Raw genomic sequence first — 27,247 nt, 5'->3', positions numbered from 1 at the left:
AGACTGGCCCTCCTCAAAAATATGTATTTATAAAGTGTGTGTGTGAACCTTGAGTGTGTCTCAAATCTGACTAATGTGTCAGAACAGACCCATCTGTTCACCACTCACCCCAGGGTGTGTGTGTGTGTGTGTGTGTGTGTGTGTGACGTAGAACATGTCAGTGAGTGCACTTTGAGAGGAGATGGGGTGACTATTCTATTGAAAAACTACAATCCCACAAACATTTTCCACAGGGAAAAAATCTTTATCAATATGCGATTTCCAAACTGGTGGACCTTTATCATGGTAGCTGGTGGTAATGGGAATACTCTGGGATGCAGCAAAGTGAATGGCATAAATAAACCATACAGTGGTGAGGGAAACCAGGTTAACAACATGTACATTGAACATAACACTGTGGCTTAAACAATAGTAGAAATCAGTGCTACTCTGAATGTGACAAAACCATAGTCTAATGTGAACTACTGAGATAGAAGGAGGGAGGGAGATAGAGGAGGGGGGTCAAGGGAGGAAATCTAGGGAACTCACAGAGATAGTGGAACATCATAGTCTCCACAATAACTAAGTGCCGTGTCTGACAGTGACTGGGTATACAGTGGCTTGTGAAAGTACTTGGCATTTCTTCCTAAACTCAGCAAAAAAAGAAACGTCCTCTCACTGTCAACTGCGTTTATTTACAGCACACTTAACATGTGTAAATATTTGTATGAACATAACAACAAGATTCAACAACTGAGAAATAAACTGAACAAGTTCCACAGACATGTTGTTACGCCCTGACCTTAGAGATCCTTTTTATTCTCTCATTTGGGTAGGTCAGGGTGTGACTAGGGTGGGCAATCTATGTGTTCTATTTCTTTGTTGGCCGGGTGTGGTTCCCAATCAGAGGCAGCTGTACCACATGAGGGAGGAGGATGTCTTCCCTGTAACGCACAGCACAGCGTTGAGATTGCCTGCAATGACAACAAGCTCAGTCCGATGATACTGTGACACAGCGTCCCAGACCATGACAGACCCTCCACCTTCAAATCGATCCCGCTCCAGAGTACAGGCCTCGGTGTAACGCTCATTCCTTCGGTGATAAACGCGAATACGACCATCACCCCTGGTGAGACAAAACTGCAACTCGTCAATGAAGAGCACTTTTTGCCAGTCCTGTCTGATTCAGCAACGGTGGGTTTGTGACCATAGGCGATGTTGTTGCTGGTGATATCTGGTGAGGACCTGCCTTACTACAACAGGCCTACAAGCCCTCAGTCCAGTGTCTCTCAGCCTATTGCAGACAGTCTGAGCACTGATGGAGGGATTGTGCATTCCTGGTGTAACTCGAGCAGTTGTTGTTGCCATCCTGTACCTGTCCCACAGGTTTAATGTTCGGATGTACTGATCCCGCGCAGGTGTTGTTACATGTGGTCTGCCACTGTGAGGACGATCAGCTGTCCGTCCTGTCTCCCTGTAGCGCTGTCTTAGGCGTCTCACAGTACGGACATTGCAATTTATTGCCCTGGCCAAATCTGCAGTCCTTATGCCTTCTTGCAGCATGCCTATGGCACGTCCACACAGATGAGCAGGGACCCTGGGCATCTTTCTTTTGGCGTTTTGAGAGTCAGTTGAAAGGCCTCTTTAGTGTCCTAAGTTTTCATAACTGTGACCTTAATTGCCTACCGTCTGTAAGCTGTTAGTGTCTTAACGACCGTTCCACTGGTGCATGTTCATTAATTGTTTATGGTTCATTAAACAAGCATGGGAAACAGTGTTAAAATCCAATGAAAATCTGTGAAGTTATTTGGATTTTCACTAATTACCTTTGAAAGACAGGGTCCTGAAAAAGGGATGTTTCTTTTTTGCTGAGTTTATTTTGTTGCCTTAGAACATGGAATTAAAATAAAACAAATTTTTAGGAGTTTGTATCATTTGATTTACACAACATGCCTATCATTTTCAAGATGCAAAATATTTTTATTGTGAAACAAGCAAGAAATAAGACAGAACAACTAGAGCTTGTATAACTATTCACCCCCCCAAAGTCAATACTTTGTAGCGCCACCTTTTGCGGCAATTACAGCTGCAAGTCTCTTGGGGTATGTCTCTATAAGCTTGGCACATCGAGCCACTGGCAAATTTTCCCATTCTTCAAGGCAAAACTGCTCCAGCTCCTTCAAGTAGGATGGGTTCCACTGGTGTAGAGCAATCTTTAAGTCATACCACAGATTCTCAATTGGATTGATGTCTGGGCTTTGACTAGGCCATTCCAAGACATTTAAATGTTTCCCCCTAAACTACTCAAGTGTTGCTTTAGCAGTATGCTTAGGATCATTGTCCTGCTGTAAGGTGAACCTCCTTCCCAGTCTCAAATCTCTGGAAGACTGAAACAGGTTTCCCTCAAGAATTTCCCTGTATTTAGCGCCGTCCATCATTCATTCAATTCTGACCAGTTTCCCAGTCCCTGCCGATGAAAAAAATCCCCACAGCATGATGTTGCCACCACCATGCTTCTCTGTGGGGATGGTATTCTCGGGGTGATGAGAGGTGATGAGAGGTGTTGGGTTTGTGCCAGACGTAGTGTTCATCTTGATGGCCAAAATGCTACATTTCAGTCTCATCTGACTAGAGTACCTTCTTCCATATGTTTGGGGAGTCTCCCACATGCCATTTGGTGAACACTTTTTTATTTATTGCCACTCTTCTGTAAAGCCCAGCTCTGTGGAGTGTACGGCATAAAGTGCCTCCAATCTCCGCTGTGGATCTTTGCAGCTCCTTCAGGGTTATCTTTGGTCTCTTTGTTGCTTCTCAGATTAATGCTCTCCTTGCCTGGTCTGTGAGTTTTGATGGGCGGCCCTCTCTTGGCAGGTTTGTTGTGGTGCCATATTCTTTCCATTTTCTCATAATGGATTTAATGGTGCTCTGTGGGATGTGCAAAGTTTCAGATATTTTTTTAGAACTCAACCCTGATCTGTACTTCTCCACAACTTTGTCCCTGACCTGTTTGGAGAGCTCATTGGTCTTCATGGTGCTGCTTGCTTGGTGGTGCCCCTTGCTTACTGGTGTTGCAGACTCTGGGGCCTTTCAGAACAGGTGTATATTTTCTGAGATCATGTGACCGATCATGTGACAATTAGTTGCACACAGTTGGACTTTATTTAACACATTTTATGACTTCTGAAGGTAATTGGTTGCACTAGATTTTATTTAGGGAATTCATAGCAAAGGGGATGAATACATATGCACAAACCAGTTTTCAGGGTTTTTTTCCGTAATTTTTTCTTGAAACATGTTATTTTATCATTTCACTTCAGCAATTTGGACTATTTTGTGTATTTCCATTACATTAAAAAATTAAAATCCATTTAAATTACAGGTTGTAATGCAACAAAATAGGAAAAATGCCAAGGGGGATGAATACTTTTGCAAGGCACTGTATATTGAGCCACAGCCATTCACCCTCTCAGTTATTATTTTAGCCACAGCCATTTACCCTCTCAGTTATTATTTTAGCCACAGCCATTCACCCTCTCAGTTATTATTTTAGCCACAGCCATTTACCCTCTCAGTTATTATTTTAGCCACAGCCATTTACCCTCTCAGTTATTATTTTAGCCACAGCCATTTACCCTCTCAGTTATTATTTTAGCCACAGCCATTTACCCTCTCAGTTATTATTTTAGCCACAGCCATTTACCCTCTCAGTTATTATTTTAGCCACAGCCATTTACCCTCTCAGTTATTATTTTAGCCACAGCCATTTACCCTCTCAGTTATTATTTTAGCCACAGCCATTTACCCTCTCAGTTATTATTTTAGCCACAGCCATTCACCCTCTCAGTTATTATTTTAGCCACAGCCATTTACCCTCTCAGTTATTATTTTAGCCACAGCCATTCACCCTCTCAGTTATTATTTTAGCCACAGCCATTTACCCTCTCAGTTATTATTTTAGCCACAGCCATTCACCCTCTCAGTTATTATTTTAGCCACAGCCATTTACCCTCTCAGTTATTATTTTAGCCACAGCCATTCACCCTCTCAGTTATTATTTTAGCCACAGCCATTTACCCTCTCAGTTATTATTTTAGCCACAGCCATTCACCCTCTCAGTTATTATTTTAGCCACAGCCATTCACCCTCTCAGTTATTATTTTAGCCACAGCCATTTACCCTCTCAGTTATTATTTTAGCCACATCCATTCACTGTCTTAATTACTATCCATATCAAAGCTGTGGGCTCCGCTCCACTTCACTGACTGTTTTCTGTGCAGCGAGAATCTCTCGGTTCTGTTAAATGCTGATGAGGAACATGACTCTGAAGCCTGCTGTAAATACATGAGCCGAAATGCAAGTAGATTCCTAGCCCGTGTGAACGTTAGATCTGAAAGCATTGGATTAGCAGTATGTTAAACCCTGTAGCGCATCTTGTCTTTTGATAGGCTAGCTGGAATTGTTGCCATAATGCTTACTGTCTCTGTGACACCCTTTCAGTTCAGATCTGTGTACGGACTGTCTGTCTAGGGGAAGTGTGTAGGGTATAGGGGTTAGGGCTAGGGGTCGATCTGGGATTGGTCAATGAAATAAGAATGGACTGATGCGTTACAATACTGGACACTTCAGATGACCAGACCATGTGACCTGAACTGGACATCTCTTGTTTTACTCAAATTTAAAAAAACAAACATTTAAAAAGAACATTGACAAAATGCAAGGATTCATACAAAACACACTTTTTTAAAAAGACAACTAATTTACAAAACATTCTCCATCACAAAAACCGAGTGAAATGTTTTAGGAGAGCAGTGCTCGGGTGAAATGACTAGCCACATTATTTACACGTTTGCTTCATTTTTGGCCAGATCATTTAGAACACTAACAGATCACACCAACGAAGAAGAAAAGAATGAAGAAATGGTTTGGTGGTGGTGACAGTGTGATGAGGTAGAACATAACTAAAAGACTGTTTGTGCCATCATGCTAATCCCTGCCACTCACAGACACTCAGGATTCTCCTCACTATCTGTCTCAACTCAGTCTATTCTGTCTGAAGTACTACTAGTTGGTATATGGCAGACAGAGTCCATGATTCATCTATTTGTCAATTTCCAAGCATTCTCTACGCTATGGGACTACTTCGCCCAATGCAGACCGCAGACACACACAGGCGCTGAAGTTAATCCTGACTGTTCTGTGCGATAGCTGAACCTGGAATTTCCTGTGACTGAACACCTTGAGTGTGGAATATACTTCCTCTTTCTACCTACCTCCCTCCCTCCCTCTCTTTTTCTCCCTCCCTCTCTCCCTCCCTCCCTCCCTCCCTCCCTCCCTCGCTCTCTCTCTCTCTCTCTCTCCCTCCCTCTCTCTATTTCTGTCTGTCTCCTGCCCTCTATCTTTCTTTCTCTCTCTCTCTCTATGCATCAACTCTCTCTCTTTTTTATCTGGCTGTGGTTTCATCAGTGTGAACACCTTGAGTAATAGAATTTAGGAATATTCAGCACTTCATTTTTACTGGAGCACAACTAGAAGAGGAGGATAAAAGGATAACCAATACCATGCCTCTCCTCTCCTCTCCTCTCCTCTCCTCTCCTCTCCTCTCCTCTCCTCTCCTCTCCCCTCCCCTCCCCTCCTCTCCTCTCCTCTCCTCTCCTCTCCTCTCCTCTCCTCTCCTCTCCTCTCCTCTCCTCTCCTCTCCTCCTCTCTTCTCCTCTCTTCCTCCTGTTCTGTCCTCCTCCCTCATCCTTGAGCTGTCCTCTGTTATTCTCTTCATGGCTTGTGCGTACGTGGGTGCCCATGTGTGTGTGTGTTGGCTTGTTGATTAGTCATGCTGTGTGAGTGCTACTGAGTCATTCACACACTGGCCAACCCTCCACAGGCCTGGAGAAACACACACACTGGACAACAACTCAACAGGCCCACTCATCTTTCTCCTTTAGTTCCATCTTACTGACTTCTCTTCCGTTAGTCACATGACTATCTCTTTTAACAAAACTCCGCCCCCCACACACTCCAAAGTCTCAGACATACACATCCCTAAAGAAAGGTAATAAATACCTGGAGCATGGCTAACATCCTATCAGGCTGGTGGAATATCACACACACACACACACACACACACACACACACACACACACACACACACACACACACACACACACACACACACACACACACACACACACACACACACACACACACACACACACACACACACACAGACGCAGAGCCTGTCCATAAACAGTACAGACCCAGGTAATCTCCATGGGAAAATGAGAGGGTGATGGTGTTGGTGAAAGAGTGGAGGAAACAGTGAGATCTTAGCTTCTTGTGTATTTGTAGGGAAATCTACCAAACACAACAGGTCTGTGGAGTGATGCAGGATCATACTACAGACAGTAAGGCAGACAGTGGAGGTGTGAGGAAGAGACAGTAGAGGTGTGAGGGGAGAGACAGTAGAGGTGTGAGGAAGAGACAGTAGAGGTGTGAGGAAGAGACAGTAGAGGTGTGAGGAAGAGACAGTAGAGGTGTTAGGGGTGAGACAGTAGAGGTGTGAGGGGAGAGACTGTAGAGGTGTGGGGGAGAGACAGTAGAGGTGTGAGGGGTGAGACAGTAGAGGTGTGAGGGGAGACACAGTAGAGGTGTGAGGGGAGAGACAGTAGAGGTGTGAGGGGAGAGACAGTAGAGGTGTGAGGGAGAGACAGTAGAGGTGTGAGGGAGAGACAGTAGAGGTGTGAGGGTGAGACAGTAGAGGTGTGAGGGAGAGACAGTAGAGCTGTGAGGGTGAGACAGTAGAGGTGTGAGGGTGAGACAGTAGAGGTGTGAGGGGAGAGAGGAACACACTGTCTGGTACCTGAGCTATCTGGATCCCCAGCAGAGGCCTGACTGACACAAACACACGCACACCAGTGGAGGCTGGTGGGAGTAGCTATAGGAGGATGGGCTCATTGTAATGGCTGGAATGGAATCAATGGAACGGAGTCAAACATGGCTTCCATAAGTTTGATGTGTTTACCTCTGTTCCATCTATTCCATTCCAGCCATTACAATGAGCCCATCCTCCTATAGCTACTCCCACCAGCCTCCACTGGCGCTTGAGTTGACTACTGAAGTGTGGTGTGTTGGTCTAGTAATTACTAAACTGTGCTGTGTAGTGATAGTAGTGTAGTGGAAGATACTAAACCCAGAGCACAAGTATCACAACCACACAACAACAGAAGGGTATGGTAGGTAAAGAAAGGTGTGGTCAGTTCAGAAAGGTGTGGTCAGTTCAGAACGGTGTGGTCAGTTCAGAAGGGTGTGGTCAGTTCAGAACGGTGTGGTAAGTTCAGAACGGTGTGGTCAGTTCAGAAGGGTGTGACCTTGTTAAAGAGAGGATCAATACTGGGGGGTGTGATGTCACATAGTGAGGACAGGAGGAGAGGACAGGAGGTTAGAGGACAGGAGGAGAGGACAGGAAGTGTGGACAGGAGAATAGAGGACAGGAGAATGGAGGACAGGAGGAGAGGACAGGAAGTTAGAGGACAGGAGGAGAGGACAGGAAGTGTGGACAGGAGAATAGAGGACAGGAGAATGGAGGACAGGAGGAGAGGACAGGAGGTTAGAACAGGAGGAGAGGACAGGAGGAGAATAGAGGACATGAGGTTAGAGGACAGGAGGAGAGGACAGGAGGAGAATAGAGGACAGGAGGTTAGAGGACAGGAGTAGAGGACAGGAGAATAGAGGACAGGAGAATAGAGGACAGGAGGAGAGGACAGGAGAATAGAGGACAGGAGAATAGAGGACAAGAGGAGAGGACAGGAGAATAGAGGACAGGAGAATAGAGGACAGGAGGTTAGAGGACAGGAGGAGAGGACAGGAGGTGAGGACAGGAGGTTAGAGGACAGGAGGAGAGGACAGGAGAATAGAGGACAGGAGGTTAGAGGACAGGAGGAGAGGACAGGAGAATAGAGGACAGGAGGTTAGAGGACAGGAGGTGAGGACAGGAGAATAGAGGACAGGAGGTTAGAGGACAGGAGGAGAGGACAGGAGAATAGAGGACAGGAGGTTAGAGGACAGGAGGAGAGGACAGGAGGTGAGGACAGGAGAATAGAGGACAGGAGAATAGAGGAAAGGAGGAGAGGACAGGATGAGAGGACAGGAGGTGAGGACAGGAGAATAGAGGACAGGAGGTTAGAGGACAGGAGGACAGAGGAAAGGAGGAGAGGACAGGAGGAGAGGACAGGAAGTGAGGACTGGAGAATAGAGGACAGGAGCTTAGAGGACAGGAGGACAGAGGAAAGGAGCAGAGGACAGGAGGTGAGGACAGGAGGATAGAGGACAGGAGGTTAGAGGACAGGAGGATAGAGGACAGGAAGATAGAGGACAGGAGGTTAGAGGACAGGAGCTTAGAGGACAGGAGGTTAGAGGACAGGAAGATAGAGGACAGGAGGTTAGAGGACAGGAGGTTAAAGGACAGGAGGTTAGAGGACAGGAGGATAGAGGACAGATGGTTAGAGGACAGGAGGTTAGAGGACAGGAGGTTAGAGGACAGGAGGATAGAGGACAGGAGGATAGAGGACAGGAGGATAGAGGACAGGAGGATAGAGAACAGGAGGTCAGAAGACAGGAGGTTAGAAGACAGGAGGACAGAGGGTAAAACATCACACTATAGCGCCAAACAACAAGATTAAATGTATTGGACAGTTTCTGTCAGTCCAGTTTTTCTGGATCAGTCCATGGTCCACTGTCAGGCGTCTTCTCCTTAGGTCAGTAGGTGGTTGAACAACATGGGCTTGTTAAAAGCCAAGTCCTCAGGTTAAAATAAAACGTTAGTCCACTGGTAGAATAATCAATCGCTCCTATCCTTCTCTCTTCAACTCACACTGTATGTAGAGTAATCAATCGCTCCTATCCTTCTCTCTTCAACTCACACTGTATGTAGAGTAATCAATCGCTCCTATCCTTCTCTCTTCAACTCACACTGTATGTAGATGTTCATATGCTTTTCTCCATTTAGGTGCTCCTCCTCTCTCAGACCTGGTAATAAATGTTCTCTCCTCCTCTCTCAGACTTTATAATAAATGTTTGCTGGGCTCTGCGGAGGCATCTCCTGTACGATATAAACAGGGTGTCCGTAGTCACCGCTCACTTTCTCGTAGTGAGGGCAGTAGTTATTCTCTGTCCTCAGCGGGATGATGATGTCACTGGGTTCCGTTCCGGCTGTGCCCCCGCTGCCAGGCAGCTTGTTCTGATTGGACAGCGTGCTGAGTGACAGGGCGGAAGGGTGGGGCTGAGCGTGAGAGTGCTTCCGGGATCTCTTCCTCATCTTGATGAGCAGGATGATGAGGAAGAGGATGAGGAGGAGGAAGATGATGCAGCCGGCTCCGATGGCTGAGAACACAGCGACCTTTGACCCCAGGATGCCGTCACTGCTGCTGGAGCCTCCTGACCTGTTGTCCTGGTTTATAGAGTCTGGAGGAGGGAGGGGAAGAGAGAGGGGGGGAGCGAAAGAAGGGGGGGGGGGAAAGAGTGAGTTTGTACAATGCGACCCATCGTGCATTCAAATACAGAAATATATGTATATGATTATTGTTTTATAGCTTAACGAAATGAGGCCAGGGGACGGGCCAGGGAACGGGCCAGGGGCTAATCCAGGGGAGAGTCCAGGGGAGAGTCCAGGGGAGAGGCCAGGGGAGAGGCCAGGGGACAGGCCAGGGGACAGGCCAGGGGAGAGGACAGGGGAGAGGCCAGGAGACAGGCCAGGGGAGAGGCCAGGGAACAGGCCAGGGAACAGGCCAGGGGGTAGGCCAGGGGACAGGCCAGGGGAGAGGCCAGGGGAGAGGCCAGGAGACAGACCAGGGGACAGGCCAGGGGACAGGCCAGGGGAGAGGCCAAGTGAGAGGCCAGGGTAGAGAACAGGCCAGGGGACAGGCTAGGAAACAGGCCAGGGGAGAGGCCAAGTAAGAGGCCAGGGTAGAGAACAGGCCAGGGAAGATACGCACATCTGACTCTGTTTCATTTCTTTGTGTAGGGGGGTGAGAGGGGGTGAGAGGGGGGTGGGAGGGGATGAGAGGGGATGAGAGGGGGTAAGAGGGGGTGAGAAGGGGTGAGAGGGGGTTGGGAAGGACGGTTACTGGGAAAAAAAGAGTGACTCGCTCCTCAAGTGACTGAAATCGGAGCAGAATCAAATCTGTTTCCCATGTACAGTGGGGCAAAAAAGTATTTAGTCAGCCACCAATTGTGCAAGTTCTCCCACTTAAAAATATGAAAGAGGCCTGTAATTTTCATCATAGATACACTTCAACTATGACAGACAAAATGAGAAAAAAAATCCAGAAAATCACATTGTAGGATTTATAATGAATTTATTTGCAAATTATGGTGGAAAATAAGTATTTGGTCACCTACAAACAAGCAAGATTTCTGGCTCTCACAGACCTGTAACTTCTTCTTTAAGAGGCTCCTCTGTCCTCCACTCGTTACCTGTATTAATGGCACCTGTTTGAACTTGTTATCAGTATAAAAGACACCTGTCCACAACCTCAAACAGTCACACTGCAAACTCCACTATGGCCAAGACCAAAGAGCGGTCAAAGGACACCAGAAACAAAATCGTAGACCTGCACCAGGCTCGGAAGACTGAATCTGCAATAGGTAAGCAGCTTGGTTTGAAGAAATCAACTGTGGGAGCAATTATTAGGAAATGGAAGACATACAAGACCACTGATAATCTCCCTCGATCTGGGGCTCCACGCAAGATCTCACCCCGTGGAATCAAAATGATCACAAGAACGGTGAGCAAAAATCCCAGAACCACACGGGGGGACCTAGTGAATTACCTGCAGAGAGCTGGGACCAAAGTAACAAAGCCTACCATCAGTAGCACACTACGCCGCCAGGGATTCAAATCCTGCAGTGCCAGACGTGTCCCCCTGCTTAAGCCAATACATGTCCAGGCCCGTCTGAAGTTTGCTAGAGAGCATTTGGATGATCCAGAAGAAGATTGGGAGAATGTCATATGGTCAGATGAAACCAAAATATAACTTTTTGGTAAAAACTCAACTCGTCGTGTTTGGAGGACAAAGAATGCTGAGTTGCATCCAAAGAACACCATACCTACTGTGAAGCATGGGGGTGGAAACATCATGCTTTGGGGCTGTTTTTCTGCAAAGGGACCAGGACGACTGATCCGTGTAAAGGAAAGAATGAATGGGGCCATGTATCGTGAGATTTTGATTGAAAACCTCCTTCCATCAGCAAGGGCATTGAAGATGAAACGTGGCTGGGTCTTTCAGCATGACAATGATCCCAAACACACCGCCCGGGCAACGAAGGAGTGGCTTCGTAAGAAGCATTTCAAGGTCCTGGAGTGGCCTAGCCAGTCTCCAGATCTCAACCCCATAGAAAATCTTTGGAGGGAGTTGAAGGTCTGTGTTGCCCAGCAACAGCTCCAAAACATCACTGCTCTAGAGGAGATCTGCATGGAGGAATGGGCCAAAATACCAGCAACAGTGTGTGAAAACCTTGAAGACTTACAGAAAACGTTTGACCTCTGTCATTGCCAACAAAGGGTATACAACAAAGTATTGAGATAAACTTTTGTTATTGACCAAATACTTATTTTCCACCATAATTTGCAAATAAATTCATATAAAATCCTACAATTTGTTTTTCTGGATTTTTTTTCTCATTTTGTCTGTCATAGTTGAAGTGTACCTATGATGAAAATTACAGGCTTCTCTCATCTTTTTAAGTGGGAGAACTTGCACAATTGGTGGCTGACTAAATACTTTTTTGCCCCACTGTATATCAGCAGCTGCTGCCAGGAATCTCTCTCAGTCACTTTCTCCCTGTCCACACTTCTCTCTCCACCTTCTCTCTCTACCTTCTCTCTATACCTTCTCTCTCTCTACCTTCTCTCTCTCTACCTTCTCTCTCTCCTTCTCTCTCTACTTCTCTCTCTACCTTCTCTCTCTACTTCTCTCTCCTCTCTCCACCTTCTCTCTCTACCTTCTCTCTATACCTTCTCTATCTACTTCTCTCTCTCCTTCTCTCTCTACCTTCTCTCTCTACTTCTCTCTACCTTCTCTCTCTACTTCTCTCTCTCTCATTCTCTCTCTACCTTCTCTCTCCTTCTCTCTCTACCTTCTCTCTCTCTCCTTCTCTCTCTACCTTATCTCTCTCCTTCTCTCTCTACTTTCTCTCTCTACCTTCTCTCTCTACCTTCTCTCTCTCTCATTCTCTCTCTCCTTCTCTCTCTACCTTCTCTCTCTCCTCTCTCTACCTTTTCTCTCTACCTTCTCTCTCTCCTCTCTACCTTTTCTCTCTACCTTCTCTCTCTCCTTCTCTCTCTACCTTCTCTCTCTACCTTCTCTCTCCTTCTCTTTCTACTTTCTCTCTCTCCTTCTCTCTCTACCTTCTCTCTCTCCTTCTCTCTCTACCTTCTCTCTCTACCTTCTCTCTCTACCTTCTCTCTCTCCTTCCCTCTCTCCTCTCTCCTTCTCTCTCTACCTTCTCTCTCTCCTTCTCTCTCTACCCACACTTTTCATGGGGTCGATATTCTTTAGGTCCTATTTGTTCTGTAAGGTTCAGCTGGGTTCTGTCAGGTTCTAATGGGGTTAGGGTTGTTATCTCACCAGTGTTGCCTGGCTCTCCTGCCCCAGGCAGCAGGTTGTCCTCAGGGCTAGGACTGAAGTCTCCTCCCAGACTGTTGTCGTTCTCTCTCTCTGGTTCCTCTGGTAATACAGGGTCTGGTAGAACAGTGTTGGGGTCTGAAACATAGGACACCGTGATAAATATCTCTGTATGATAGTAATACACAGAGACACACACGAACGTACACGCACAAGCGTGCACACACATATGCACACAAGCGCAAACACTCAGCAGTCTAGGGGACAGAACACACTGACATGGCAGAATGAGGTTAAGAAAATTATATATTTGGTTTTTATTGTTATTCATTATTCATATCTGTAAAAGGCCATAATATGTCTTATTTATATGTCTGGTTTTAACATTACTGCTGACTAAAGGAGAGCAGAGGAGAGAAGAGAAGAGGAGAGGAGAGGAGAGGAGAGGAGAGGAGAGAAGAGGAAAAGAGAGGAGAGGAGAGGAAAAGAGAGGAGAGGAGAGGAGAGGAGAGAAGAGAAGAGGAGAGGAGAGGAGAGGAGAGGAGAAGAGAGGAGAGGAGAGGAGAGAAGAGGAGAGGAGAGGAGAGGAGAGGAGAGGAGAGGAGAGAAGAGAAGAGGAAAAGAGAGGAGAGGAGAGGAGAGAAGAGGAAAAGAGAGGAGAGGAGAGCAGAGGAGAGGAGAGGAAAAGAGAGGAGAGGAGAGGAGAGGAGAGAAGAGAAGAGGAGAGGAGAGGAGAAGAGAGGAGAGGAGAGGAGAGGAGAGAAGAGGAGAGGAGAGGAGAGGAGAGAAGAGAAGAGGAAAAGAGAGGAGAGGAGAGGAAAGGAGAGAAGAGGAAAAGAGAGGAGAGGAGAGGAGAGGAGAGAAGAGAAGAGGAGAGGAGAGGAGAGGAGAAGAGAGGAGAGGAGAGGAGAGGAGAGAAGAGGAGAGGAGAGGAGAGGAGAGAAGAGAAGAGGAAAAGAGAGGAGAGGAGAGGAGAGGAAAGGAGAGAAGAGGAAAAGAGAGGAGAGGAGAGGAGAGGAGAGGAAAAGAGAGGAGAGGAGAGGAGAGGAAAAGAGAGGAGAGGAAAAGAGAGGAGAGGAGAGGAGAGGAGAGGAGAGGAGAGGAGAGGAAAAGAGAGGAGAGGAGAGGAGAGGAGAGCAGATGAGAGAAGAGGAAAAGAGAGGAGAGGAGAGGAGAGGAGAGGAGAGGAGAGGAGAGGAGTTTGAGGATAAGTCAGCTCTAAAGATAATAGTGTTCATAGAGGGAACAGTTGGTTTATATCTCTAACTGTTGAAGAGGGAACAATTGGTTCATCAATCAACAGTTGGTTCAATCAACCATGTCTATGTGTCTAAGACAGGACTGGACCGTGTCTATGTGTCTAAGACAGGACTGGACTGTGTCTACGTGTCTAAGGCAGGACTGGACCGTGTCCAGGTGTCTAAGGCAGGACTGGACCGTGTCTATGTGTCTAAGACAGGACTGGACCGTGTCTACGTGTCTAAGACAGGACTGGACCGTGTCTATGTGTCTAAGACAGGACTGGACCGTGTCCAGGTGTCTAAGACAGGGCTGGACCTTGTCTATGTGTCTAAGGCAGGACAGGACCGTGTCTATGTGTCTAAGGCAGGACTGGACCGTGTCTATGTGTCTAAGGCAGGACAGGACCGTGTCCAGGTGTCTAAGGCAGGACAGGACCGTGTCCAGGTGTCTAAGGCAGGACTGGACCGTGTCCAGGTGTCTAAGGCAGGACAGGACCATGTCCAGGTGTCTAAGGCAGGACTGGACCGTGTCTATGTGTCTAAGACAGGACTGGACCGTGTCTATGTGTCTAAGACAGGACTGGACCGTGTCTATGTGTCTAAGACATGACTGGAACGTGTCCAGGTGTCTAAGGCAGGACAGGACCGTGTCCAGGTGTCCAAGGCAGGACTGGACCGTGTCTATGTGTCTAAGACAGGACTGGACCGTGTCCAGGTGTCTAAGGCAGGACTGGACCGTGTCTATGTGTCTAAGGCAGGACTGGACCGTGTCTATGTGTCTAAGACAGGACTGGACCGTGTCTACGTGTCTAAGATAGGACTGGACCGTGTCTATGTGTCTAAGACAGGACTGGACCGTGTCTACGTGTCTAAGGCAGGACAGGACCGTGTCTATGTGTCTAAGACAGGACTGGACCGTGTCTATGTGTCTAAGACAGGACTGGACCGTGTCTATGTGTCCAAGACAGGACTGGACCGTGTCCAGGTGTCTAAGACAGGACTGGACCGTGTCCAGGTGTCTAAGGCAGGACAGGACCGTGTCCAGGTGTCTAAGGCAGGACTGGACCGTGTCCAGGTGTCTAAGGCAGGACAGGACCGTGTCCAGGTGTCTAAGGCAGGACTGGACCGTGTCTATGTGTCTAAGACAGGACTGGACCGTGTCTATGTGTCTAAGACAGGACTGGACCGTGTCTATGTGTCTAAGACAGGACTGGACCGTGTCCAGGTGTCTAAGGCAGGACAGGACCGTGTCCAGGTGTCTAAGGCAGGACTGGACCGTGTCTATGTGTCTAAGACAGGACTGGACCGTGTCCAGGTGTCTAAGACAGGACAGGACCGTGTCCAGGTGTCTAAGGCAGGACTGGACCGTGTCTATGTGTCTAAGGCAGGACAGGACCGTGTCCAGGTGTCTAAGGCAGGACTGGACCGTGTCTATGTGTCTAAGACAGGACTGGACCGTGTCTACGTGTCTAAGACAGGACTGGACCGTGTCTACGTGTCTAAGACAGGACTGGACCGTGTCTATGTGTCTAAGACAGGACTGGACCGTGTCTACGTGTCTAAGGCAGGACAGGACCGTGTCTACGTGTCTAAGGCAGGACAGGACCGTGTCCAGGTGTCTAAGGCAGGACAGGACCGTGTCTATGTGTCTAACGCTGGACAGGACCGTGTCCAGGTGTCTAAGGAAGGACAGGACCGTGTCTATGTGTCTAAGGCAGGACAGGACCGTATCTATGTGTCTAAGGAAGGACTGGACCGTGACAGAAATGGAGGGACAGAGACAGAGACATAGAGAGAGAGAGAGAGAGAGAGAGAGAGAGAGAGAGAGAGAAATAGAGAGAGAGAAATAGAGAGAGAGAAATAGAGGGACAGAGAGAGAGAGACAGAGAGAGAGAGAGAGACAGAGAGAGAGAGAGAGAGAGACAGAGAGAGAGACAGAGAGAGAGAAAGAGAGAGAGAGAGAGAGAGAGAGAGAGAGATAGACAGAACATTGTTAAAACACTATATATATATATAATATGACATTTGTAATGTCTTTACTGTTTTGAAACCTCTGTATGTGTAATGTTTACTGTTAATTTTTGTTGTTTTTCACTTTATATATTCACTTTGTATGTTGTCTACCTCACTTGCTTTGGCAATGTTAACACATGTTTCCCATGCCAATAAAGCCCTTGAATTGAATTGAATTGAATTGACAGAAATAGAGAGAGAGAAATAGAGAGAGAGAAATAGAGGGACAGAGAGAGAGAGAGACAGAGAGAGAGAGATAGACAGAGAGAGCGAGAGAGAGAGACAGAGAGAGAGACAGAGAGAGAGAAAGAGACAGAAATAGAGAGAGAGAAATAGAGAGAGAGAAATAGAGGGACAGAGAGAGAGAAAGAGAGAGAGCGAGAGAGAGAGAGAGAGAGAGAGAGAGAGAGAGAAATTGAGGGACAGAGACAGAGAGAGAGTGACGGTGGGACAGAAAAAGGTGGGATAGCTTTGATACCACTCAACATACTGGTGTCTACTTAGTCTCGATCTGACTTCCTCTTCTCTTCTACCTCCTCCCCTTCTTTCTCCTCCTCCACCTCATTCTCTTCTCTCCTCCTCCTCCTCCACCTTCTGCCCTTCTCTCTCTCCTCCACATTTCCCCTTCTATCCTCCTCCACCCCCTTCCTTCCTCTCCTTCTTCTCCCCTTCTCTCCTCCTCCAACTATTCTCCTCTTCCTTTCCTCAATTCACTTTATATTGATAGCAGTGGTGTAATTATGGTTTCCAACAGTAGTGTAATTACGGTTTCCAACAGTAGTGTAATTACGGTTTCCAGCAGTAGTGTAATTATGATTTCCAACAGTAGTGTAATTATGGTTTCCAACAGTAGTGCAATTATGGTTTCCAACAGTAGTGTAATTATGGTTTCCAACAGTAGTGTAATTATGGTTTCCAACAGTAGTGTAATTATGGGTTCCAGCAGTAGTGTAATTATGGTTTCCAACAGTAGTGTAACTATGGTTTCCAGCAGTAGTGTAATTACGGTTTCCAACAGTAGTGTAATTATGGTTTCCAACAGTAGTGTAATTATGGTTTCCAACAGTAGTGTAATTATGGTTTCCAACAGTAGTGTAATTATGGTTTCCAACAGTAGTGTAATTATGATTTCCAACAGTAGTGTAATTATGGTTTCCAACAGTAGTGTAATTATGGTTTCCAACAGTAGTGTAACTATGGTTTCCAGCAGTAGTGTAATTATGGTTTCCAACAGTAGTGTAATTATGGTTTCCAGCAGTAGTGTAATTATGGTTTCCAACAGTAGTGTAATTATGGTTTCCAACAGTAGTGTAATTATGGTTTCCAACAGTAGTGTAATTATGGTTTCCAACAGTAGTGTAATTATGGTTTCCAACAGTAGTGTAATTATGGTTTCCAGCAGTAGTGTAATTATGGTTTCCAACAGTAGTGTAATTATGGTTTCCAACAGTAGTGTAATTATGGTTTCCAGCAGTAGTGTAACTATGGTTTCCAACAGTAGTGTAATTATGGTTTCCAACAGTAGTGTAATTATGGTTTCCAGCAGTAGTGTAATTATGGTTTCCAGCAGTAGTGTAATTATGGTTTCCAACAGTAGTGTAATTATGGTTTCCAACAGTAGTGTAATTATGGTTTCCAACAGTAGTGTAATTATGGTTTCCAACAGTAGTGTAATTATGGTTTCCAACAGTAGTGTAATTATGGTTTCCAACAGTAGTGTAACTATGGTTTCCAGCAGTAGTGTAATTACGGTTTCCAACAGTAGTGTAATTATGGTTTCCAGCAGTAGTGTAATTATGGTTTCCAACAGTAGTGTAATTACGGTTTCCAACAGTAGTGTAATTATGGTTTCCAACAGTAGTGTAATTATGGTTTCCAACAGTAGTGTAATTATGGTTTCCAACAGTAGTGTAATTATGGTTTCCAACAGTAGTGTAATTATGGTTTCCAACAGTAGTGTAATTATGGTTTCCAACAGTAGTGTAATTACGGTTTCCAACAGTAGTGTAATTATGGTTTCCAACAGTAGTGTAATTACGGTTTCCAACAGTAGTGTAATTATGGGTTCCAACCGTAGTGTAATTATGGTTTCCCACAGTAGTGTAATTATGGTTTCCAACAGTAGTGTAATTATGGTTTCCAACAGTAGTGTAATTACGGTTTCCAACAGTAGTGTAATTACGGTTTCCAACAGTAGTGTAATTATGGTTTCCAACAGTAGTGTAATTATGGTTTCCAACAGTAGTGTAATTATGGTTTCCAACAGTAGTGTAATTATGGTTTCCAGCAGTAGTGTAATTACGGTTTCCAGCAGTAGTGTAATTATGGTTTCCAGCAGTAGTGTAATTATGGTTTCCAACAGTAGTGTAACTATGGTTTCCAGCAGTAGTGTAATTATGGTTTCCAACAGTAGTGTAATTATGGTTTCCAACAGTAGTGTAATTATGGTTTCCAACAGTAGTGTAACTATGGTTTCCAGCAGTAGTGTAATTACGGTTTCCAACAGTAGTGTAATTATGGTTTCCAGCAGTAGTGTAATTATGGTTTCCAACAGTAGTGTAATTACGGTTTCCAACAGTAGTGTAATTACGGTTTCCAACAGTAGTGTAATTATGGTTTCCAACAGTAGTGTAATTATGGTTTCCAACAGTAGTGTAATTATGGTTTCCAACAGTAGTGTAATTATGGTTTCCAACAGTAGTGTAATTATGGTTTCCAACAGTAGTGTAATTACGGTTTCCAACAGTAGTGTAATTATGGTTTCCAACAGTAGTGTAATTACGGTTTCCAACAGTAGTGTAATTATGGTTTCCAACAGTAGTGTAATTATGGTTTCCAACAGTAGTGTAATTATGGTTTCCAACAGTAGTGTAATTATGGTTTCCAACAGTAGTGTAATTACGGTTTCCAACAGTAGTGTAATTACGGTTTCCAACAGTAGTGTAATTATGGTTTCCAACAGTAGTGTAATTATGGTTTCCAACAGTAGTGTAATTATGGTTTCCAGCAGTAGTGTAATTACGGTTTCCAACAGTAGTGTAATTATGGTTTCCAACAGTAGTGTAATTATGGTTTCTAGCAGTAGTGTAATTACGGTTTCCAACAGTAGTGTAATTATGGTTTCCAACAGTAGTGTAATTATGGTTTCCAGCAGTAGTGTAATTATGGTTTCCAACAGTAGTGTAATTACGGTTTCCAACAGTAGTGTAATTATGGTTTCCAACAGTAGTGTAATTATGGTTTCTAGCAGTAGTGCAATTATGATTTCCAACAGTAGTGTAATTATGGTTTCCAACAGTAGTGTAATTACGGTTTCCAACAGTAGTGTAATTACGGTTTCCAGCAGTAGTGTAATTATGGTTTCCAACAGTAGTGTAATTATGGTTTCCAACAGTAGTGTAATTACGGTTTCCAACAGTAGTGTAATTATGGTTTCCAACAGTAGTGTAATTATGGTTTCCAACAGTAGTGTAATTACGGTTTCCAGCAGTAGTGTAATTATGGTTTCCAACAGTAGTGTAATTATGGTTTCCAACAGTAGTGTAATTATGGTTTCCAGCAGTAGTGTAATTACGGTTTCCAACAGTAGTGTAATTATGGTTTCCAACAGTAGTGTAATTACGGTTTCCAGCAGTAGTGTAATTATGGTTTCCAACAGTAGTGTAATTACGGTTTCCAACAATAGTGTAATTATGGTTTCCAACAGTAGTGTAATTATGGTTTCCAACAGTAGTGTAACTATGGTTTCCAGCAGTAGTGTAATTATGGTTTCCAACAGTAGTGTAATTATGGTTTCCAACAGTAGTGTAATTATGGTTTCCAACAGTAGTGTAACTATGGTTTCCAGCAGTAGTGTAATTACGGTTTCCAACAGTAGTGTAATTATGGTTTCCAACAGTAGTGTAATTACGGTTTCCAGCAGTAGTGTAATTATGGTTTCCAACAGTAGTGTAATTATGGTTTCCAGCAGTAGTGTAATTATGGTTTCCAACAGTAGTGTAATTATGGTTTCCAACAGTAGTGTAATTATGGTTTCCAGCAGTAGTGTAATTATGGTTTCCAGCAGTAGTGTAATTATGGTTTCCAACAGTAGTGTAATTATGGTTTCCAACAGTAGTGTAATTATGGTTTCCAACAGTAGTGTAACTATGGTTTCCAGCAGTAGTGTAATTACGGTTTCCAACAGTAGTGTAATTATGGTTTCCAACAGTAGTGTAATTATGGTTTCCAACAGTAGTGTAACTATGGTTTCCAGCAGTAGTGTAATTATGGTTTCCAACAGTAGTGTAACTATGGTTTCCAGCAGTAGTGTAATTATGGTTTCCAACAGTAGTGTAATTATGGTTTCCAACAGTAGTGTAATTATGGTTTCCAACAGTAGTGTAACTATGGTTTCCAGCAGTAGTGTAATTACGGTTTCCAACGGTAGTGTAATTATGGTTTCCAACAGTAGTGTAATTACGGTTTCCAGCAGTAGTGTAATTATGGTTTCCAGCAGTAGTGTAATTATGGTTTCCAACAGTAGTGTAATTATGGTTTCCAACAGTAGTGTAATTACGGTTTCCAGCAGTAGTGTAATTATGGTTTCCAGCAGTAGTCAGCGCTACCTTGCCATGTTTTGACTGATTCATAATATACTGTGTGTGTTATAGTCTATGAGAGGCTACAGACGATCTGATTTGCTCGGTGCTGATCCTAAAGTGAAGTGGCGTTTGTTGGACTAAGCACGTGCAGTAAAGTGTTCTCTCTCTCGTCTAGGGACCCACTTCAACTCTGAATATGCTGACATTTAGCTTCCTTCACAAGACGGACGATACGAAAGTCAACCAGCAGGAGGTTGTGTTTGTGTGTGTGTGTGTGTGTGTGCGTGCGCGTGCGTGCGTGTGAGTGCGTGTGTGTGTGTGTGTGTGTGTGTGTGTGTGTGTGTGTGTGTGTGTGCTGTTTTAAATATTCACAGTGAGAGATTATATGAATAATGTATGATTGTATTTGCATGCTAAGATGCTAAGGCCTGTGCTGTGTCAGAATGGAGGATACAGTGAAGTCACTGTGACCATGTACACCAATACAGTTGTCCTCAAGGTTACACACTGATACACACTGTTAGGGCACTGGGGTTTTACATAGAGGTGAACAACTGCGCTGCATTGAAGGTGTGTGCCAGGCCTAAACTCAGTTAGTGTCTACAGTACTGCAAATAAAACTTTGAGGAAGGGAGAATGTTTAATGTGTACACATATAGGAGAGTTTAGAGCGCAACACATGGAGAAACACATGGAGAAACACATGGAGAAACACATGGAGTAACACATGGAGAAACACATGGAGAAACACATTCGTGTAACGTTTGTTGTCAGATATATCAATTAAATAAAGCCTTTCTTTGTTTACCTTGTCCGACCTTCATGACAACTTTCATGGCCCTGGTCTTACAGACTCCTCCCTCTCTGTTCTCCAGGCCTTCGACTGAACCATTGGACGTGGCTGAAAGGGAGAGATAGGGAGAGAGAGATAGGGCGAGATAGGGAGAGCGAGAGAGAGAAGTCAAAACAGGAACATTTTACATCTGGTAAGAAGTTAATATGGAAATTATCTCAACAGAGAAACATTTCCTCATTTGCGCAACTTATATACCCCCAATAGATTCCCCATACTTTTACAATGACAGCTTCTCTATCCTAGAGCGGGAGATCAACCATTTTCAGGACCAGGGACATAGTCTGTAGCAACCTAAATGCCAGAACTGGAGAAGAACCTGACACTCTCAGCACACAGGGGGACAAACACCTACCTGGAGGTTACAGTTTTCCCTCACAAATATGCCCCCTAGACACAACTACGAAAAAACAACCATTAAAAACGGGTCACAACTCCTGCAGCTTTGTTGCACACTGGGTCTGTAAATGGTAGTCAACGGTAGGCTTTGAGGCGACTCCTACGGTAGGTACACCTACATCTTATCCCTTGGCAGTAAGTACTGTAGATTACTTTATCACTGACCTCAACCCAGAGTCTCTCAGAGCGTTCACAGTCAGCCCACTAACACCCCTATCAGATCACAGCAAAATCATAATCTAATTGAACAGAGCAATACTCAATAATGAGGCATCAAAGCCAAAGGAACTGCACAATATTAAGAAACGCTATAGATGGAAGGAAAGTAGTGGGGAAACCTACCTAAAAACAATTAGGCGACAACAAATTCAATCCTTTTCAGACAACTTCCTGGACAAAACATTTCACTGTAACAGTGAAGGTTTAACTTGGTAGTAGAAAGCCTAAACAGTATATTTGAACTTTCAGCTTCCCTATCAAATCAAAAAATGTGCAGACAACCTAAGAAAAATAACAACAATGACAAATGGTTTGATGAAGAATGCAAAAACCTAAGAAAGAAATTGAGAAACCTATCCAACCGAAAACATAGAGACCCAGAGTCTAACGCCTTCACTATGGTGAATCACTAAAACAATACAGAAATACACTACGGAAAAAGAAGGAACAGCATGTCAGAAATCAGCTCAATGTAACTGAAGAATCCATAGACTCTAACCACTTCTGGGAAAATTGGAAAACACTAACAACCACATAAAGAGTTATCTATCCAAAATGGAGATGTATGGGTAAACCACTTCTCCAATCTTTTTGGCTCTATAACAAAGAACAAACAGCAAAAACATATACATGATCAATTAGAAATCTTATAATCATCTATTAAAGACTACCAGAACTGTCACGACTTCCGCCGAAGTCGGTCCGTCTCCTTGTTCGGGTGGCATTCGGCGGTCGACTTCACCGGCCTTCTAGACACCGCCGATCCAGTTTTCATTTTCCATTTGTTCTGTCTTGTCTTATCACACCTGGCTTCACTCAACCAATTACTTGATTATTATTTATTTGTGTTTGTGAGTGATTGTATATTGTAATTCGGTCCGTGTTTGTCATTGCTGCCTTGTATATTTGTATTTGTTGAGTAAAGTACTTTAATTCCTCATATCTGCTGTCCTGCGCCTGACTCCCTACACCAGCTACACATAGGACCGCTACAAGAACCCACTAGATTCTCCAATTACATTGAATGAACTACAGGACAAAATACAAACCCTCCAAACCCAAAAGGACTGTGGTGTTCATGGTATCCTAATTGAAATGATAGAATATAGAGACCACAAATTCCCATTTGCTAAACTTTAACTCTTTAACATCATCCTCAGCTCTGGCATCTTTTCCAATATTTGGAACTAAGGACTGATAACCTCAATCCATAAAAGTGGAGGCAAATTTGACCCCAATAACTACTGTGGGATATGCGTCAACAGCAACCTTGGGAAAATCCTCTGCATTAATATTAACAGCAGATCCCCAGTGAAAACAATGTACTGAGCAAATGTCAAATTGGCTTTTTACCAAATTACTGTATGACAGACCACATATTCACCCTGCACACCCTAATTGACAAACAAATAAACAAACCAAAACAAAGGAAATGTCTTCTCATGCTTTGTTGACTTCCAATAAGTTTTTGACTCAATTTGGCATGAGGGTCTGCTATACAAATTGATGGAAAGTGGTGGGGAAAAAACATTCGACATCATAAAATCAATGGACACAAACAACAAGCATACGGTTAAATTGAGCAAAAAACACACATTCCTTTACACCGGGCCGTCGTGTGAGACAAGGATGCAGCTTAAGCCCCACCATCTTCAACCTATATATTAAGAAATTAGCGAGGACACTAGAATCTGAAGTTAAATGTCTACTGTTTGCTGATGATCTGGTGCTTGTGTCCCCAACCAAGGAGGGCCTACAGCAGCACCTAGATCTTCTGCACAAATTCTGTCAGACCTGGGCCCTGACAGTTAATCTCAGTAAGACAAAAATAATGATGTTCCAAAAAAGGTCCAGTCACCAGGACCACAAATACAAATTCCATCTAGACACTGTTGCCCTAGAGCACACAAAAATAATGATACATACCTCGGCCTAAACATCAACGCCACAGGTAACTTCCACAAAGCTGTGAACGATCTGAGAGACAAGGCAAGAAGGGCCTTCTATGCCATCAAAAGGAACATAAAACTTGACAGACAATTCGGATCTGGCAAAAAATACTTGAATGAGTTATAGAAAACAATTAACCTTCATGCTTGTGAGGTCTTGGGTCTGCTCACCAACCAAGATTTTCACAAAATGGAAAAAATACCAAATTGAGACTTGCAGAATTCTGCAAAAATATCCTCCGTGTACAACGTAAAACACCAAATAATGCACGCAGAGCAGAAGTAGGCCGAATCCCGCTAATTATCAAAATCCAGAAAATAGACGTTAAATTCTACAACCACCTGAAAAGGAAGTGATTCCCTAACATTCCATAACAAAGCCAACACCTGCAGAGAAATAAACCTGGAGAAGAGTCCCTTAACCTTTGTGTTGTCTTAACATTCTGTATACTCCCCTTGTCCAAAGGGTAAAAAATGACCCACCTTCACTAAACCCCTAAAATAAAGCAGCTTCATTGAATGTTAAATCCCAAATCTATTTTGCATGAAGAAACAACCTGTCATTCATTACAAACTTTGTGAACATCTGGGATTTCCATCTTCACAATGCAGAAAGACAGCATTTAATCAGTGGACACCACTCGTTTTTATTACAACACACCTGTCATAGTTGTTTTCTTTACTGAAGTAGAGGTTTATTATTGTTATTGCTAAAGGTACTGCATAGGTGTAAAACTTTTTTTTTGCAATAGATAGTTTGCAATAGATAGTTTGCAATAGATAGCACTTGTAAAACCTAAGAATGTAGCAGAAATGTGCAGAGAGTAGTATTGAATACATTTTATTGAAGGGAAACAATAAGTCTTTAACTTTTTTGGCAACATAGCAATATATTCTTATATACAGTTGTGGCCAAAAGTTTGGAGAATGACAAATATTAATTTCCACAAAGTTTGCTGCTTCAGTGTCTTTAGATATTTTTGTCAGATGTTACTATGGAATACTGAAGTATAATTACAAGCATCCTATAAGTGACAAAGGCTTTTATTGACAATTACATGAAGTTGATGTAAAGAGTCAATATTTGCAGGTTGACCCTTCTTTTTCAAGACCTCTGCAATCCGCCTTGGCATGCTGTCAATTAACTTCTGGGCCACATCCTGACTGATGGCAGCCCATTCTTGCATAATCAATGCTTGGAGCATGTCAGAATTTTTGGGTTTTTGTTTGTCCACCTGCCTCTTGAGGATTGACCACAAGTTCTCAATGGGATTAAGGTCTGGGGAGTTTCCTGGCCATGGACCCTGGCCATGGATGTTTTGTTCCCCGAGCCACTTAGTTATCACTTTTGCCTTATGGCAAGGTGCTCCATCATGCTGGAAAAGGCATTGTTTGTCACCAAACTATTCCTGGATGGTTGGGAATAGTTGCTCTCAGAGCATGTGTTGGTACCATTCTTTATTCATGGCTGTGTTCTTAGGCAAAATTGTGAGTGAGCCCACTCCCTTGGCTGAGAAGCAACCCCACACATGAATGGCCTCAGGATGCTTTACTGTTGGCATGACACAGGACTGATGGTAGCGCTCACCTTGTCTTCTCCGGACAAGCTTTTTTCCAGATGCCACAAACAATCGGAAAGGGGATTCCTCAGAGGAAAGGACTGTACCCCAGTCCTTAGAAGTCCAATCCCTGTACCTTTTTCAGAATATCAGTCTGTCCCGAATGTTTCTCCTGGAGAGAGGTGGCTTCTTTGTTGCCCTTTTTGACACCAGACCATCCTCCAAAAGTCTTCGCCTCACTGTGCGTGCAGATGCACTCACACCTGCCTGCTGTCATTCCTGAGCAAGCTGTGTACTGGTGTTGCCCCGATCCCGCAGCTGACGATCCTGGCCCTTGCTGGACTTTCTTGGGTGCCCTGAAGCCTTCTTCACAACAATTGAACTGCTCTCCTTGAAGTTCTTGATGATCCGATAAATAGTTGATTTAGGTGCAATCTTACTGGCAGCAATATCCTTGCCTGTGAAGCCCCTTTTTGTGCAAAGCAATGATGACGGCACGTGTTTCCTTGCAGGTAATCATGGTTGACAGAGGAAGAACAATGATTCCACGCACCACCTTCCTTTTGAAGCTTCCAGTCTGTTATTCGAACTCAATCAGCATGACAAAGTGATCTCCAGCCTTGTCCTCTTCAACACTCACACCTGTGTTAACGAGAGAATCACTGACATGATGTCAGCTGGTCCTTTTGTGGCAGGGCTGAAATGCAGTGTAAATGTTTTTATAATTCAGTTCATTTGCATTGCACTTAATTGCAATGTCATCTGATCACTCTTCATAACATTCTGGAGTATATGCAAATTGCCATCTGTCACGCCCTGGCCTTAGTTATCTTTGTTTTCCTTATTATTTTGGTTAGGTCAGGGTGTGACATGGGGGGTTTATGTGTTTTGTCTGGTCTAGGGGTTTTTGTATGTTTATGGGGCTGTATCCTTTCTAGGTAGTTTTGTATGTATATGGTTGCCTAGAATGGTTCTCAATTAGAGGCAGCTGTCTGTCGTTGTCTCTGATTGGGAACCATATTTAGGCAGCCATGTCCTTTGGGTATTTTGTGGGTGATTGTCTTCTGTCTTTGTGTCATTGCACCAGATAGGACTGTTTCGGTTTTCATTTTTGTTGTTGTTGTATTTTGTAGTGTTCTCGTGTATGGTCTTGATTAAACATGTTGAACTCTAACCACGCTGCGTTTTGGTCCTCCTCTCCTTCAGTGGAAGACAGCCGCTACACCAGCATACAAACTGAGACAGCAGACATTGTGAACATTAATATATGTGTCATTCTCAAAACTTTTGTCTACGACTGCACTGTACAATGAGGAATTCAACTACAAAATACCAGTCTTCTCCCATTTTTTTAACCATTGCCCCCACCCACAAGGTGTATAAACAACAACCATGTATAAGAATAAAATAAGATAATAGATACAAAACAAAAACGTGAAGAACATAAATCAAATCAACTCTAATTATCACATGTAGGACAGTATGCTAGTCTGTGTACATGGACTTTGTAGATGTATTTATCACATGTAGGACAGTATGCTAGTGTGTGTGCATGGACTTTGTAGATGTATTTCTCACATGTGCAGCACATAGTATTGTTTTACAGTCCTTTGGGGGCAGAATTGTCATCTCCTCCTCTTGTCTACCCCAGATGCAGCCTCAGGTGGATCAGGACAAGATTCAGCCCCCTGAACAGCTTTCACAAGCAGAAGCTGCTGTGTGGGAGAGGCTCTCCCTTCTTTGAATGTGTGGGGTTACAAGTGCCTTTCCCAGCTGCTCCAGGAACACCCTCCTCTTGTTCCACTTATCAGGCATCCAGGTAGGGTTGATCTTGTTCC

The 27,247-nt window shown here is 44.1% G+C and overlaps 1 protein-coding gene across 1 annotated transcript in view; it reads right to left on the bottom strand.

Moving 5' to 3' along the window:
• Nucleotides 1–8,493: 8,493 nt before the first annotated feature.
• Nucleotides 8,494–27,247, bottom strand: part of LOC110489129 (ephrin-B1) — a 135,217-nt gene continuing 116,463 nt past the window's right edge. Inside the window, exons 3-5 of the mRNA XM_036943311.1 lie at nucleotides 21,239–21,331; nucleotides 12,597–12,731; nucleotides 8,494–9,432 (exon numbers count right to left, since the gene is read on the bottom strand). Coding sequence (XP_036799206.1) covers nucleotides 9,026–9,432; nucleotides 12,597–12,731; nucleotides 21,239–21,331 — 635 coding nt within the window. The 3' untranslated portion in view covers nucleotides 8,494–9,025. The remainder of the gene's footprint in view (nucleotides 9,433–12,596; nucleotides 12,732–21,238; nucleotides 21,332–27,247) is intronic.

This window comes from Oncorhynchus mykiss, chromosome 14 (genome assembly GCF_013265735.2).
Source record: "Oncorhynchus mykiss isolate Arlee chromosome 14, USDA_OmykA_1.1, whole genome shotgun sequence".
Classification (NCBI taxonomy): Eukaryota; Metazoa; Chordata; class Actinopteri; order Salmoniformes; family Salmonidae; genus Oncorhynchus; species Oncorhynchus mykiss.
Note: the sequence above shows the minus strand (reverse complement) of the source record. Positions and strands in the feature narration are given on the sequence as shown.